The 15,670-nt window shown below is 37.0% G+C and overlaps 1 protein-coding gene across 6 annotated transcripts in view; it reads right to left on the bottom strand.

The window, feature by feature from the left end:
• DENND4C (DENN domain containing 4C) overlaps positions 1-15,670 on the bottom strand; it is a 124,095-nt gene that overhangs the window by 67,839 nt on the left and 40,586 nt on the right. For 5 of the 6 annotated variants that reach the window (XM_086685380.1, XM_086685381.1, XM_086685383.1 and 2 more), the window contains exons 3-5: positions 10,428-10,680; positions 9,246-9,315; positions 6,992-7,161 (exon numbers count right to left, since the gene is read on the bottom strand). In XM_086685380.1, coding sequence (XP_086541506.1) covers positions 6,992-7,161; positions 9,246-9,315; positions 10,428-10,680 — 493 coding nt within the window. Of the gene's footprint in view, positions 1-6,991; positions 7,162-8,540; positions 8,676-9,245; positions 9,316-10,427; positions 10,681-15,670 lie in introns of those variants that run through there. The other variant, XM_086685385.1, reaches the window with a different exon arrangement.

Genomic DNA, 15,670 nt, shown 5'->3' with positions numbered 1-15,670 from the left:
TTTATTTATTTATTTAGAGAGAAAACAAATGGGGTAGGGGCAGAGAGAGAGGGAAAGAGAATTCCAAGAATTCTGACACAGAGCAGAGCCTGATGCAGGGCTGGAATCCATGAACTGTGAAATCGTGACCTCAGCCCAAATCAACAGTCAGATGCTTAACCAACTGAGCCACCCAGGAGCCCCAATGATCTCAGATTTTTTTTTTTTTACAAACAATATGACAAAGGCTTCTTAATGAGGCCTTGTTGTTTTCTACCAATCACAGTAATTTTTTTTTTTAACATTTATTTATTATTATTTTTTAACGTTTCTTGAGACAGAGAGAGACAGAGCATGATCAGGGCAGGGTCAGAGGGAGAAGGAGACACAAAATCTAAAGCAGGCTTCAGGATCCGAGCTGTCAGCACAAAGCCCGACACGGGGTTCAAACTCACAAACCATGAGATCGTGACCTGAGCTGAAGTTGGACACTTAATCCACAACGCCACCCAGGTGCCCTCAATCAAAGTAAATTTAATGACTCTTACGCATTTGAAGATCTTAAAATCTTCATTTGTATTTATTGCTTTCAATGAGATAAACTGTAAATAATTATTAGCTAAAGACTTACCTTAGTTGTAAGCAACCCAGTTAATATAGTACTGGCATTCATTCAGTGCATATTTTACTTACATTCCAGACACTCTGCTGGATACTTAAACTTCATTATTAATGCAGTGGTTTTAAACTTACAGCCTACAGATGTGTCCTGTTTGAGCCACAAGAGTCAGCTTTGGTTAGTTATACTTTTCAATAAACTATTTTATCAAATTTCCTGAGAGTTTTTAATGTTTACATTTCTACTATATTCATAGTTTTACTTTTTATTTCCTAATATTGTTTCTTGCCATCTTTTTATTTTAAATTATCATTTATGTCATTATTACTGCTTTATACATGTTTTGAATTATTGGTTATTAAAAATAAAGCATATGCATGTGTTTTGGAAATTATATACACTCACTTCCCTTGGGATATGCTCAGAGGTGTAACTGCTGAGCCACAGAGTTTTCTCTTCCGTGCTGATAATGCAGAAGTTCTTTATATACTCTGGGTATGAGACCACTGTTGAATATATATACACACTGCATTATTTTCTCCCAGTCTGTGGCTGCGTTTTCACCTTCTTAATGCTGTCTTTTTATGAAGAATTTTTTCTATTCCAGTGAGGTCCAATTATTCATCTTTTATGACTAGTACTTTTTTTTAGTATAACATACAATGTTATATTAGTTTCAGGTGTACAATAAAGTGATTCAGCAATTCCATATATTACTCAGTTGCTCATCAAGATAAGTGAACTCTTAATTTCCTTTACCTATTTCACCTATACTCCCACCCACCTCCACTCTGATGACCATCTGCTTGTTCTCTACAGATAAGAGTCTAGTTTTTTGGCTTGTCTCTTTTTTTCCCCCTTTGTTCACTTGTTTTGTTTTGTAAATTCCACATTATGAGTGAAATTATATGGTATTTGTTCTTTCTCTGACATATTTCGCTTAGCATTATACTCTAGATCCATCATGATCTAGATGCATCATGTTGTTGCAAATGGCAGGATTTCATTCTTTTTCTGGCTGGACAACATTGTGTGTGTACACACACACATACACACACACACATACCACTTCTTTATCCACTCATCTATCAAAGGACACTTGGGACTGCTTCAATAATTTAGCTGCTTAAATACTGCTGCAGTGAACACAGGGATGCATACATCCCTTTGAATTAGTGTTTTCGTACTCCTTAGGCAAAAACTCAGTAATGGGATTACTGGATTATAAGGTAATTCTATTTTTAATTTTCCAAGGAACCTCCATACTGTTTTCTACAGTGGCTGTACAGTGTACATTCCCACCAACAGTGCAAGAGAGGTCCTTTATCTCCACATCCTCACCAACACCTGTTGTTTCTTGTGTTTGATTTTAGCCATTCTGACAGGTGTGAGATGAAATCCTGTGGTTCTGATTTGCATCTTTCTGATGATGAGTGATACTGAGCATCTTTTCATGTGCCTATTGGCCATCTGTATGTCTTCAGAGATATGTCTGTTCATGTCTTCTGCCTATTTTTAAATTGGATTATTTGTGGGGGGTTTTTTTGTTTGTTTTTTTTTGCTGTTGAGTTGTGTATGGTCTTTATATATTTTGGATACTAACCCTTTAACAGATGTCATTTGCAAATATCTTCTCTCATTCAGTATGTTGTCTATCAGTTTTGTTGGTTGTTTCCTTTGAAACAATAAAAAACAAAAAGTTTTTATTCGGATGTAGTCCCAGTAGCTTATTTTTACTTTTGTTTCTCTTGTCTCAGGAGACCTATCTAGAAAGATGTTGCTATGGCCAATGTAAGAGAAATTATGCCTATGCTGTCTTCTAGGATCTTTATGGTTTCAGGTCTCACATTTAGGTCCTTGATCCATTTTGAGTTTATTTTCATGCATGGTTAAGAAAGTGATCTAGTTTCATTCTTTTGCATATACCTACAGTTTTCCCTACACTATTTGCTAAAGGGACTGTCTTTTTCCCATTGCATAGTTTTGCCTCCTTTGTCAAGGAATTGACCATACAGTCGTGGGTGTATTTCTGAGCTTTCTATGCTGTTCCATTGATCTGTGTGTCTGTTTTTGCATCAGTACCATACTCTTTTGATTACTACAGCTTTGTAGTATAACATGAAATCTGGAACTGTGATTATCTCCAACTTTATTTTTCTATTTCAAGATTGCTTTGGCTATTCAGGGTCTTTTATGGTTCCATACAAATGTGAGGCCTGTTTGTTCTAGTTCTGTGAAAAATTCTGTTGGTATATTGATAGGAATTGCATTAAACCTGTAGATTGTTTGGGGTAGTATGGACATTTTAACAAGATTTGTTCTGGGGCGCCTGGGTGGCTCCAGTCCGTTAAAGCATCCGACTCTTGATATCAGCTCAAGTCATGATCTCAGTTTGGGGGATCAAACCCTGTGTCAGCACAGAGTCTGCCTGGGATTCTCTCTCTCTGCACATGTATGTGTACATACTCTCTCTCTCAAAATAAATACATAAATATTAAGAAAAAACAGTATTTGTTCTTCCAATCCAAGAGCATGGAATGTCTTTCCATTTCTTTGTGTCGCCTTCAATTTCTTTCATCAATGTTTATAGTTTTCAGAGTACGGGTCTTTCACCCCTTGGTTATGCTTATTCCTAAGTATTTTATTATTTTTGGTGCATTTGTAAATGGGATTTTCTTAATTTTTCTTTTTGCTGCTTCATTATTAGTGTATAGAAATACAACAGATTTCTGCACATTTTGTATCTTTCAACTTTACTGAATTCCATTATCAGTTCTAGTAGTGTTTTGGTGAAATCTCCATTTTATATATATAGTGTCATGCCATCTGAAAATAGTAAAAGCTTTACTTCTTCCTTGCTGATGTGGATGCCTTTTATTTCTTTTTGTTGTGTGATTGCTGCAGCTAGGATCTGCAAATACTATGCTGAATAAGCTGTGAGAGTGGACATCCTTGTCCACTAACCTTGGCAGAAAAGCTGTTTTTCCCTGTGGGTTTTTCATACAGGGCCTTCATTATGGTGACGTATGCTCCTTCTAAACCTACTTTGTTGAGGGTTTTTATCACAAATGGATGTTGTACTTTGCGCCTACTGAAATGATCATGTGGTTTTTAACCTTCCTCTTACTAATGTAATATATCACGCTGATTGATTTGCAAATATTGAACCACCCTTGCATCTCTGGAATAAATCCTACCTGATTGGGGTGAATAATTTTTTTAATGTATTGTGGGATTTGGTTTGCTAATATTTTATTGAGAATTTTTACATGTATGTTCATCGGAGATACTGGCCTATATATTTTTTTGGTAGTATCTTTATCTGGTTTTGGTACCAAAGTAATACTGGCCTTACAGAATGAATTTGGAAGTTTTCCTTCTTCTTCCTCTTCTATTTTTGGGAAAAGTTTGAGAAGAATAGATACTAACTCTCTTTAAATGTTTAGTAGAATGTGCCTGTGAAACCATCTGGTCCTGGACTTTTGTTTGTTAAGAGTTTTCTGATTACTGATTCAATTCAATTGAATTGCTTGTAATCATTTGGTTCAAATTTTCTGTTTCTTCCCGATTCCATTTCTGGAGGTTATATATGTTTGTAGGAGTTTATTCACTTCTTTTGGTTGACAAGTTTGTTGGCATATAATTTTTTGTAATATTCTCTTATAATTCTTTGTATTTCTGTGGTGTTGGTTGTTATTTCTCCTTTTTCATTTCTGATTTTGCTGGAGTCCTCTTTTTTCTTCTTTTTTTAATGAATCTGGCTAGAAATTTACAATTTTGTTGATCTTTTCAAAGGACCAGCTCCTGGTTTCGTTGATCTGTTCTACTGTTTTTTTAGTTTCTGTATCATTTATTTCTGTTCTAATCTTTTTTGTTTTTAATTTTTTTAATGTTTATTTATTTTTGAGACAGAGAGAGACAGAGTGCGAGTGGGGGAGGGGCAGAGTGAGAGGGAAACACAGAATCTGAAACAGGCTCCAGGCTCTGAGCTGTCAGCACAGAGCCCAACGCGGGGCTCGAACCCACAAACCGTGAGATCATGACCTGAGCTGAAGTTGGACGCTTAACCGACTGAGCCACCCAGGCGCCCCTGTGATCATTACTTTAAATTCTCTATCAGGCCGGGGCACCTGGGTGGCTCAGTCGGTTAAGCGTCCGACTTTGGCTCAGGTCATGATCTCACGGTTTGTGAGTTTGAGCCCCGCGTTGGGCTCTGTGCTGACAGCTCAGAGCCTGGAGCTTGCTTCAGATTCTGTGTCTCCCTCTCCCTCTGCCCCTCCCCTGCTCACTCTCTGACTCTCTCTTTCAATAATAAATAAACGTTAAAAAAAAATTTTTTTTTAATCTTTAAATTCTCTATCAGGCCTATTACTTATCTCAGTTTCACTTAGGCCTCTTGCTGTGGTTTTGTCCTGTTCTTTCATTTCATTTGGAACATATTCCTGTTTCCTCATTTTGTCTAATTCTGTGTCTATTTGTGTGAGGAAACTCACTTAAGTCTCCTGCTCTTGAAAGTAGTGGGTGGACCACGCAGTTTTAACAAGGTGCGCACTGGTCCTCTTCCAGAGGGGACATGCCTCCACCACCGTAGACCAGCCCTGGTGATCTGCAAAGCACATGTTCAGCGGGAGGGTGGTGCACACAGTGCCCGTAAGTTTTCCAACAGCCCTCTTCCACAGGGGACGTGTAGGCACTGCCAAGACCAGGGCCAGTTGGGGCTGATCTGCAAAGGCAGGGTGCTCAGTTCTAACAAAGTATGTGCATCCTCCATAGGATGTAACCAGCCATTGCCACCAGGACCGAAGCCCCACAAAATGCAGTGTCAGGAGACTTGGAGTTGGCAAGGCCTGTGTTGGTCTTCTAGGGTAAGGGACTTATGGCACCAGGGCTGAGGCAGGCCTGCCTGGGAAGGCAGAGTGCAGTATAAGCAACTTCGATAGTGAATAGTTCCCATAGGTGGCTGTGCAGTTTATGCTCGGAGGTGGGGAGGGAAATGGCACCAGTCAGCTCCTTTGTCCCTGGAGAAGTCCCTCAGGGAACCCTATCCCTCCAGGATACACTCTGACAGGAGTAATTAACTCTCCCTCCCCTACGCCCCAGGCATTTTTCAAACTGCTGCTTCAATGCAGTATCTCTGCAGGCTGTTTGTTGTGCTGTCCCTCTAAGGGTGGAGACTCAATTTCCAATCACTCTCCCTGCTCTCCTAAAACCCAGCCTGCTGATTTTTAAAGTTCCAGGTTTAAGTCCCATTGGTTATAAGAAATCTTGAAATTTCTTTCAAGAAATAAGAAACTCATGAAATTCAGCCCCTCTGGTGTTCAAAGCCAAATATCATGGGGCTTCATCTTACCCACACAGGCTCCCAGGTGTGAGGTCTCTCCCCTCTCCATGCTGGTGATGTCCCTCTCTCCCACAGACAGTCCTATAGGTCCCTTTTGTTCCCAACCACTTCTCTGCCCTTCTTACCCTCTTCTATGCGGTCTCTTCTCAACATTTAGTTGTAGAGTTTATTCTGGCAGGCTGTTTTCTGGGTTATTTACACTGATATGAGTGTCACCTAGTTGTATCCATGGGAACAGGTGAGCCCAGGATCCTCCTACTCTGCCAACTTTCCTGAAGTCTGGCTAGTACTTTCTATATGCTGTTTAAACGATCTTTGCTTACTCCCTCTATTTTAATATATTATTTGTCTTCTGATCCTCAGTGACAACTGAGTGAGAATCCTGATCCTCAGGATATTCATTAAATATCCACTAGTCTTTCTGATTCTATCCTCTACATTTTTAAATTCTTTTCTATGTTTTTCTGTGCCACATTTGAGGTAACCTATCTTGCACTTCATTAATTTCCCCTTCATGTATGTCTTATCTGCTGTTCAAACCACCTGCTGAATCTTTAATTTTAAGGGCTGTATTTTTCATTTCTAGACACCTAATTCTGTTCTCAGGCTGTCTATTCATTTCACAAAATATACTGTTCTTCTCTGATTCATTTGTCAGTCCAATTATATATTCAGGGTTTTTTTTCATATTCTCATTCTATCATTTCGGCATCCTCAGGGTTTAATCCAGCTTTGTACTGTGTCTTGTTGATTCTTCCTATGGACTTTACGTCTTCTAACTTTTATTATAATCTTATCTTGAAGCTTGAGTTTTGGGGGTATCTCTCCAGAAAGACTTTGTATCTGCTTCTGTACAAGTTCCAGAGATATCAGCATCCTGATACCAATTGTCATGTTGACTTCTCACCTTGGGCATTATGGTATAAATTTAACCCAAAATATATCATGTCCAAATAATCCTAACATTCAAATAAACTTACATCAGATTAATCGTTTTATGGAATTAAAAACATGGGACAAAACAGGTTTAATAAAAGAGGAAAAAAATCTACCTTTTCAGCAGAAGAACCTGTCAGAACAAAAGTTGAAAAAACTGGAAGTGGATATTTGGTTTGAGGATCCCAACATTCAATAGTAGCTCCCATTGGAAGGCAGAAGAGAGGTACAGATTCTGAGAGTGGAAATGACTCATAGTCATCTTCTGGATATCTAAAAATTAAACCTTTTGGAGAAAGAGACAATAATAAATTTTTAAATAGTTACTTTTCCATAAATTATATCTGATACATATTAATAGGATATTTTAATAGTAAATTTCATGGAAATATTTATGTGTGAAATTTCAAAATAATTTTTTCTCTTGCCATATCAGAAATTTAAATTAACAAATTTACCATTTTTTAAAAATTATGGACTTATAGTTCATTATAACATTAAAATGTATTGAATATACAAGCTAAAACTATTCAACAGGATCACCAACCTCAATGTATTCTCTTCTACATACCACAACATCTTATGGAGAGTGGTAAGGAACATAAAGGAAAATTTACTAATTACTTCAGTAAAAAATTCAGGGAAGGAGTAAGTGTTATGAAATAATGCCAAGGCACCAGAAATTATCAGAGCCCCTAAACTCATCTTGAGAGAGCAGCAGTATAAAAAGCATTCAACATGAAAAGTAAACAAGACAGAAATCTTGTGGCTGAATACAAAGTATGTGAGACCAACAAAGCAAGAGCAGGGGGCACTCTAGCAAGCATAACAAAGCCCCTTCAGAATAAAGTAGCTATAAAGCATCAGTTCATTAGCCTCTGATGTCTCTAATAGGCAGACCACCTCTAAGTTAAAATCTTGAAAGTCAGTAGCAGAATTCTGAGTTAAAATTCAGTGTGCAAAACTCTACGTTCTAAAAACATGTCTTTAATCAAACACCTGAATACTTTCACAAACCTTGTTTCTATAAGGGTTTCTTTTTTAAAATGATACTTTTTCCGCTCCCCCCCCCACAGACAAATTTAGGAAATCACATACAATCAACACATTACAGCAGTATTACCAGTATCACATTTTAAAATGATACTGAAATTTATAATTATTAGATGCTGCCTTCATTTTTATATTAAAAATTATATGGTCTGGTTTATTAGCATGAATGTCTTTAAGAAGACAATTGAGATTTTTAAGAAGACAATATGGGATTTGCCAGACTTCCCTGAAGTAAAATTTTATTCCAAAAATTGTGGCAGCTGGGTGGCTCAGTTGGTTAAGTGTCCGACTCTTGATTTCAGTTCAGGTCATGATCTCACAGTCGTTAGATCAAGCCCCACATTGGGCTCTGCACTGAGCATGGAGCCTGCTTAAGATTCTCTCTCTCTCTCTCTCTCTCTCTCTCTCTCTCTCTCTCTCTCTCTCTTTCTCCCTCTCCCTCTGCCCCTCTCCCCGGCTTGCACACGCTCTCTTTCTCTCTCTCAAAATAAATAAACATTAACAATAATAATTATAAAATAAACAAAAACTGTGCATGATCAAAAAGTAACTGACACTGCTTCTTTTCACAAGGAAGTATTCCAGTATCTTCTATTTACAACTGGAGCATACCTGTAGTTTCAGTTTTTATCCCACCATACCAGTGGGATGAAGAGGTCACACTTAAATCTTTACAGCCCTTGACACTTTACTGTGCAGTAAGAATGTGGCGATAGATTTCTCAAACACTTCATGGCAGAAAAGTTTCTCAGGCCCTCCTCTCCTCCATATAGCTGATTCTTTGCAACAAAGGAGAAAGGAAGCAAGTCCACCTTTCATGGCAAGTAACATGTGGTTTCAAATCAGACACACAGAAATAAGAGAAGGAAATGTAAGAAGTAAAGATGCAGTTTGACACCTTTCCGATTGCCAAAATACAAAAGGTCAGAGAGAGTAAGCAGTTTTTCACTGAACTGTTAAATGTCTTAGTGTAGACTAAAAGCTTGAATGTTCACTTCACAAACGCTTACCTGGGATGAAAATTTCTACTTAACAACATGTTTGCAGAGGGGGGCCGGGGGGGTGTAATATTAATATATCTTGTAATATGTAATGTATTTAAGAAAACTTATGCCTTTACAGCCTTTACATGCTAAAATTATAGATAATTCAATTTAGGAATAGACCAATCCCATAAACTACATAAGGGAGCATACATCGTCTCCTCCAACCAAATGTTAATGTTAGGTGAGTGTGATGACCACTACACTACAGGAACTAACCAAATGTTAATGTACAACAATAACTACAGTAACAAATTTTTTTAAATTTACTCACCAGCTTTGTATGCTATTGCATTAGAAGCAGGCACAGACTTCTTATAACACAGAAATACACTGGAACCCCACTGTAAAATATAAATTATTTTTTAAGAACACCAAAGAGTGAAAATAAATTGATTCTGTTGAATGTCTTCTAAAGATTCTATTTATTCCCTGAAGTCTATGTAAAACACACATTTATCAAACAGACTACAGACAATAAAAAAATAGCAAAACATGAAGTTCAGAACACTAAAAGAAAGGAGTAAAAAAACATTGCCACAAAAATTAAATTGATTAAAAAAAAAAAAAACAGTTTTGAAAAGTTTAGAATGGTGTAATCTGACACTTTGAAAGAAACAGCACAAAGCTGAGTGGGCCGTAGGGCCCAAACTAAGGAAGACTGGGGTAACTGAGAAGCTATGATGTCATTACCTCCAGGGGCAAACTGTCTTGACTAATAGCCATGGGTACATCAGACATCTTTGCCTATATCACATTAAAGCTAGTAATAGATTTATCCAAAAATATTTTTCAAAATAAATCTGACCCAGTAGTAAACTTCAGTCTCACAGAAGTATAAATCAGAGGTGCTTAAGAGACTCAATCAGTTAAGCATCCAAGTTCAGCTCAGGCCATGATCTCACGGTTCGTAGGTTAAAGCCCCACGTCAGGCTCTGTGCTGACAGCTCAGAGCCTGGAGCCTTCTTCAGATGCTGTGTCTCCTCCCTCTCTCTCTCTCTCTCTGCCTCTCCCCTGCTCACACTCTGTCTCTGTCTTTAAAAAAAAAAAGCATCCAAAAAAAAGCCATGAAATACTACAATAATTAAAATAAATAAATATAAGGGGAGTTCTCTATCCAGTCTCCCTAGAGCTGTCCATAAAGATACCTCTAAAACACAAAAGCTAACAAAACCTCTATATTAGTGTAACATAGGCAATATTAGCACATACCACAAAAAATTTTTTAAATCCCTGACTTTAAGTATTTATTTTTTCAATGAAATTATTCCAAAAATCAGATAGCTAAGGATCTTAAAAATTACTATGAATCATAAAAGAGAGATAAAAATAATTTTAAAAAAAACATGAAAATAAAAACAGAGTAAATTATATACCCAATAATAAACAGGAGTCCAAAAATTATCCTTCTTGGGGGTTGGTGTTAAGAGTACACATGCAACAACTTTATTCTTACCATTCCACAATTTAAGTTTTTGTCAACCTTGCAGAAAGTATGAGGAGGGGTTTCTCCTTTACTGGTTACAATAACACAGATATCAGTTACAGCCAAGGAATTCTGGGGTCGAATTAGAGGAGCTCTTCGATAAGTGATAAAGATTCTTTGTGAAGTAGTTGAACTATTGTTGACATTGGCACAGCGACCATAGGGTGTGGCTTGGATCACTTCGCATCCTGGAATAAGCCTTTCTTTCCCTTCATATAAAACTCTGCATGGCAGGGAGGGGAGAAATAGATAGGTAGATAGGTAAGTAAACATAATTCTGGCTTTCCTCTCGAAAACAAACCAACAAAAAATGGGGGGGGGGGTGAGTTCCTCTACTGTTTCTCAAATCTTAATTGTAAACCAAAAGTAAGATCATTACTTTGGGAATTATAGGTCTCTTAACTATTTTTTTCAAAGCTGGAATATAATTTTAAGAGCAAATAAGATCAAATAACTTAATTTTTTTATTGCTCATTACAAGAAACATATGAAACAAGAAAGGGGCAACACCACAAACATCCCAAGGTTGATTCCTAGATCAAGTATTCAGATGTGTCCACAAAATTTCCTTCATAATTCCTGTCAAAACTTTACCTTTAAAATCCTTTGACTAAAACTACAAAACAGTTTAAGAAATTAGATATGAGCATTTAATAAATAAAAAGACATCCCACAGCCACGATAAGATGTAATATTTGGTATGATGTCAATATTTCCCAAAGAGATCTACAGAATCAATACAATTCCTTCCTATCTAAATCCTAGCTGCCTTTTTATATAGAAATTGGTAACGTGAGGGGTGTTTGGGTGGCTCAGTCAGTTGAGTGTCCGACTTCAGCTCAGGTCATGATCTCACAGCTCGTGAGTTTGAGCCTTGCATCGGGCTCTGTGCTGACAGCTCAGAGCCTGGAGCCTGCTTCGGATTCTGTGTCTCCCCTGCTCATGTTCTCTCTCTCAAAAATAAATAAACATTAAAAAAAATTTTTTTTAAGAAATTGGTAACATGATCCTAAAATTCATATGGAGGTTCAAGGGACTCAGTATAGACAAAGCAAACTGGAAAAAAAAGAACAAAGTTGGAGGACTCACACTCTCCCATTTCAAAAGTTACTACAAATCTAGTCATCAGCACAGTGTGGTGCCCCCATAAAGGTAAACATATAGACCAATGGAATGGCATGGGAAGTGCAGAATTAAACCCATACATTTACAGTCAACTGATTCTGACAAGAGTGCCAAGATAATTCAATAGGAAGAAAACAGTCTTTTCAACAAATGGTGCTGGGACAACTGGGTATCAAATGCAAAAGAAAAAGAAGTTGAGTCCCTTCCTTATACCACATATAAGAAATGGATCAAACACTTAAATGTGAGAGCTAGAATGACAAAACTGTTAGACAAAAAACTGTAAAATTTATTAAAAAAAATAAAAATTTGTGACCTTGAATTTTACAAAGCCTTCTTATATAGGATACCAAAAGCACAAGTGACAAAAGAAAAAATTAAAAAAAACTGGACTTCATCAAAATAAAAAACTTCCATGCCACTAGTGATACCATCAAGAAAGTGAAAAGACAATGGACAGAATGTGAGAAAATATTTGCAAATCATGTATCTAATTAGAGAAATCTTTCCAGAATATGTAAAGAACTCTTACAAATCAATATAGAGATAAATAACAATTTAAAATGGATATAGGACTGACAAAGAATATATGGAAATTCTCTGTACTATCCTTTTTATTTTTTTTATGTTTTTATTTATTTTTGAAGGAGACAAAGAGAGACAGAGCATGAGCGGGGGAGGAGCATAGAGAGAGGGAGACACAGAATTCAAAGCAGGCCCCAGGCTCTGAGCTGTCAGCACAGAGCCCATGCAGGGCTCGAACTCATGAACTGTGAGATCATGACCTGAGCCGAAGTCGGACTCTTAACCGACTGAGCCACCCAGGTGCCCCATTCTCTGTCTTATCCTTAACAACTCTTCTGTAAAACTAAAATTATTTTAAAATAAAACATTTTCTTTTCTTTTTTTAAGTGGGCAAAGAATCTAAATAGGCATTCGCCCGAAGAAGGTACGGCTGAAAACATGAACAGATGCTCACCATATTAGCCATTAGGGAATTACAAATCAAAGCCACAATAACACTTCATATACACTGGGAAGACTATAATCAAAAAGACAGATAATTACAAATTGCTAAGGTGAGAGTGTAGAGAAAGTAGAATCCTTATACCAAGATGGTGGGAATCAACTGCTTTGGAAAACAGTCTGACAGTTCCTCAAAGGGTTTAAACATGGAGCTTCTGTATGACTCAGCAATTCTACTCCCAGGTATATACCCAAAAGAAATGAAAACATACATCTGCACAAATACTGGTACACAAATACACATTTAACAGCATTATTCATAACAGCCAAAAAGTGGAAACAATCAAACATCAACTAAGGAATAGATGCATAGAATGTGGCACACCCATATAACAGAATATTGTTCAGCAATAAAAAGCAATGAAGTACTAACCTGTGGCACAAATCCATGAACCCTATCAACAAAGGCCACATGTAGTATGATTCCATTTATAGGAAATGTGCAGAATAGGCATGTCTATAGAGACAGAAAGTAAACTAGTAGTTGCCTAGGGCTAGAGAGTAGAAAGGGGTAGCAGAGAGTGACTACTAATGAATATGGAGTTTCCTTTTAGGGTAATGAAATATTCTAAAATTGGCTGTGATGACAGCTGCATAAATCTGTGAATATACTAAAGACCAATAAATTCTACACTTGAGATGGTTGAATTGTGTGATATCTGAATTATATATGTCAATGAAGCTGTTAGAACCCAACTAAATATTAAAATAAAAAGCCTCTATATTTAAATCAGGATAGTATTAGCAAATCACTAAACAGAAAGAACAATGAACACAAAAATAATCTAGTATGATAATGGTGACATCTCAAAATACTGCTGGAAAGATGGACCTTTTTTAATTTAATAAGCAGTGCTTGAATAACTGAATTGCCATTTTGGGGAAAAAAATTCTATCTGTACTTCACACTGTACACCAGAAAAAGCTCCCAGTGGATCACAGAGATAAATGTCAAGAATGAAACCATACCAGTACTAAAAGAAAATCAGGGGAAACTAGGTGGCTCAATTGGTTGAGCATCCGACTCTTGATTTCGGCTCAGGCCATGATCCCAGGGAGGTGGGATCGAGCCCCATGTCCAGCCCTGCACGGAGCATGGAGCCTGCTGAAGATTCTCTCTCTCCCCATCTGCCCTTCTTCCCTGCTCACACACACCTCTAAAATAAAATATAAAAAGAAAGAAAACCTAGCAGTGGGAAAAGTGTAACTATGACTCAAAATCTAGAAGCAATAAAGAGGAGTAATAAACTTCATCAAATAAACTTTACATGACAAAAAACACAAGTCAAAAGACAAATTATAAACTTGGAGAAAACATTTGGAGACTTATTTCACAAAAAGTTTACCTTTCTAATACATAAAAATGTCCTTTAAAAAAAACAACAAATACATATGTATCAAAAAAGAAGCCAAAACCGTTTCTAAAAAGATATGGTCTTTAAACATATGAAAAATGCTTAATCTCATTAAAATTACTCTGACACATCATTTCTTGACTATGAGACTGACAAAAATTCAAAAATTTGATCCCATATTTTGTGGATGGGACTGTGGGGAAAGCAGCATACACTGATGGTGGGAGAATAAAATGATGGGACATAATGGAGAGAAATTTGGGAACATTTAACAAAATTATGAATGCATTTATCTTTTATCCCAGCAATTCCCTTTTAGGGCTACCTGAAAATATACTTCCACAAATATGTAATAATATATGCACAGTTATTCACTAAAGCATTCTTGTAATAGCACAAGACTGGACAGAACCCAAATGCCCATCAATAGAGGTTTGGATGAACAAAGTATATACATCCACAGAAATAAGTACTATAGAGCTATAAAAAAAGAATGAGAAAGATCTCCATGTTCAGATATGGAAATACACTGTTGGGTGAAAAAACCAAAGTTTAAAATAGTGACTACAGTATTTATATTTTGTTTAAGAGGAAGGATTAAAAATCCTTTTTATGTTTGTAAAAACACACAGTAAAAGGATAAATCAGAAACTACATTAACAGAGAAAGGGAGGGCAGAAAGTATAGAGAAGAAAGTAGAGAAAATAAAGACTGAAGCATTATTTCCCTAAATATAGCTTTTTACATGTTTTGAACTATTACAACATTTTCCATATTAAGAGAAAAATTTTTTTAAACAAATGAAACACAAATAGAAACAGATGAACCTAACTGCATAGCAAATTGGTAACATAACCATATAAGAAATACTATTTCATGGGGCACCTGGGTGGCTCAGTTGGTTATGCATCCATCTGATTCTTGATTTTGGCTCAGGTCATGATCTCACAGTTCATGAGTTCGAGCCCTGCATCGGGCTCCACGCTGATAGTGTGGAGCCTACTTGGGATACTCTCTCTCTTCCTCTCTCTCAAAATAAAAAAATAAACTTAAAAAAATACTATTTCATATAATTTTTTAACACAGTAAGTACTCTGTAAATGCTTGATGGGTCTTATTCTAGGGGCAAGAACTCAGTAAACAGGTTTACTATTGGTAGTAATAGCGATATTGTAACTTTGAAATTATGTATATAAGATGGGGCGCCTGGATGGCGCAGTCGGTTAAGCGTCCAACTTCAGCCAGGTCACGATCTCGCGGTCCGTGAGTTCGAGCCCCGCGTCGGGCTCTGGGCTGATGGCTCGGAGCCTGGAGCCTGTTTCCGATTCTGTGTCTCCCTCTCTCTCTGCCCCTCCCCCGTTCATGCTCTGTCTCTCTCTGTCCCAAAAATAAATAAACGTTGAAAAAAAAAAAAATCCCCAAATACCCAAAAGAAAGCTATGAGAGCTAACAAATTCATCAAAGTTGTAGGGTATAAGATTAACATATAAAATTAAAATTCAGCTGTGTTCGTATATAACAGCAATGAATAATCCAAAAAGGAAATTAAAAAAAAAATACCATTTTTTTTTTAATTTTTTTTTTTTTCCCAACGTTTATTTATTTTTGGGACAGAGAGAGACAGAGCATGAACGGGGGAGGGGCAGAGAGAGAGGGAGACACAGAATCGGAAACAGGCTCCAGGCTCCGAGCCATCAGCCCAGAGCC

This window comes from Puma concolor, chromosome D4 (genome assembly GCF_028749965.1).
Source record: "Puma concolor isolate L17-30 chromosome D4, mPumCon1.1.hap2, whole genome shotgun sequence".
Classification (NCBI taxonomy): domain Eukaryota; kingdom Metazoa; phylum Chordata; class Mammalia; order Carnivora; family Felidae; genus Puma; species Puma concolor.
Note: the sequence above shows the minus strand (reverse complement) of the source record. Positions and strands in the feature narration are given on the sequence as shown.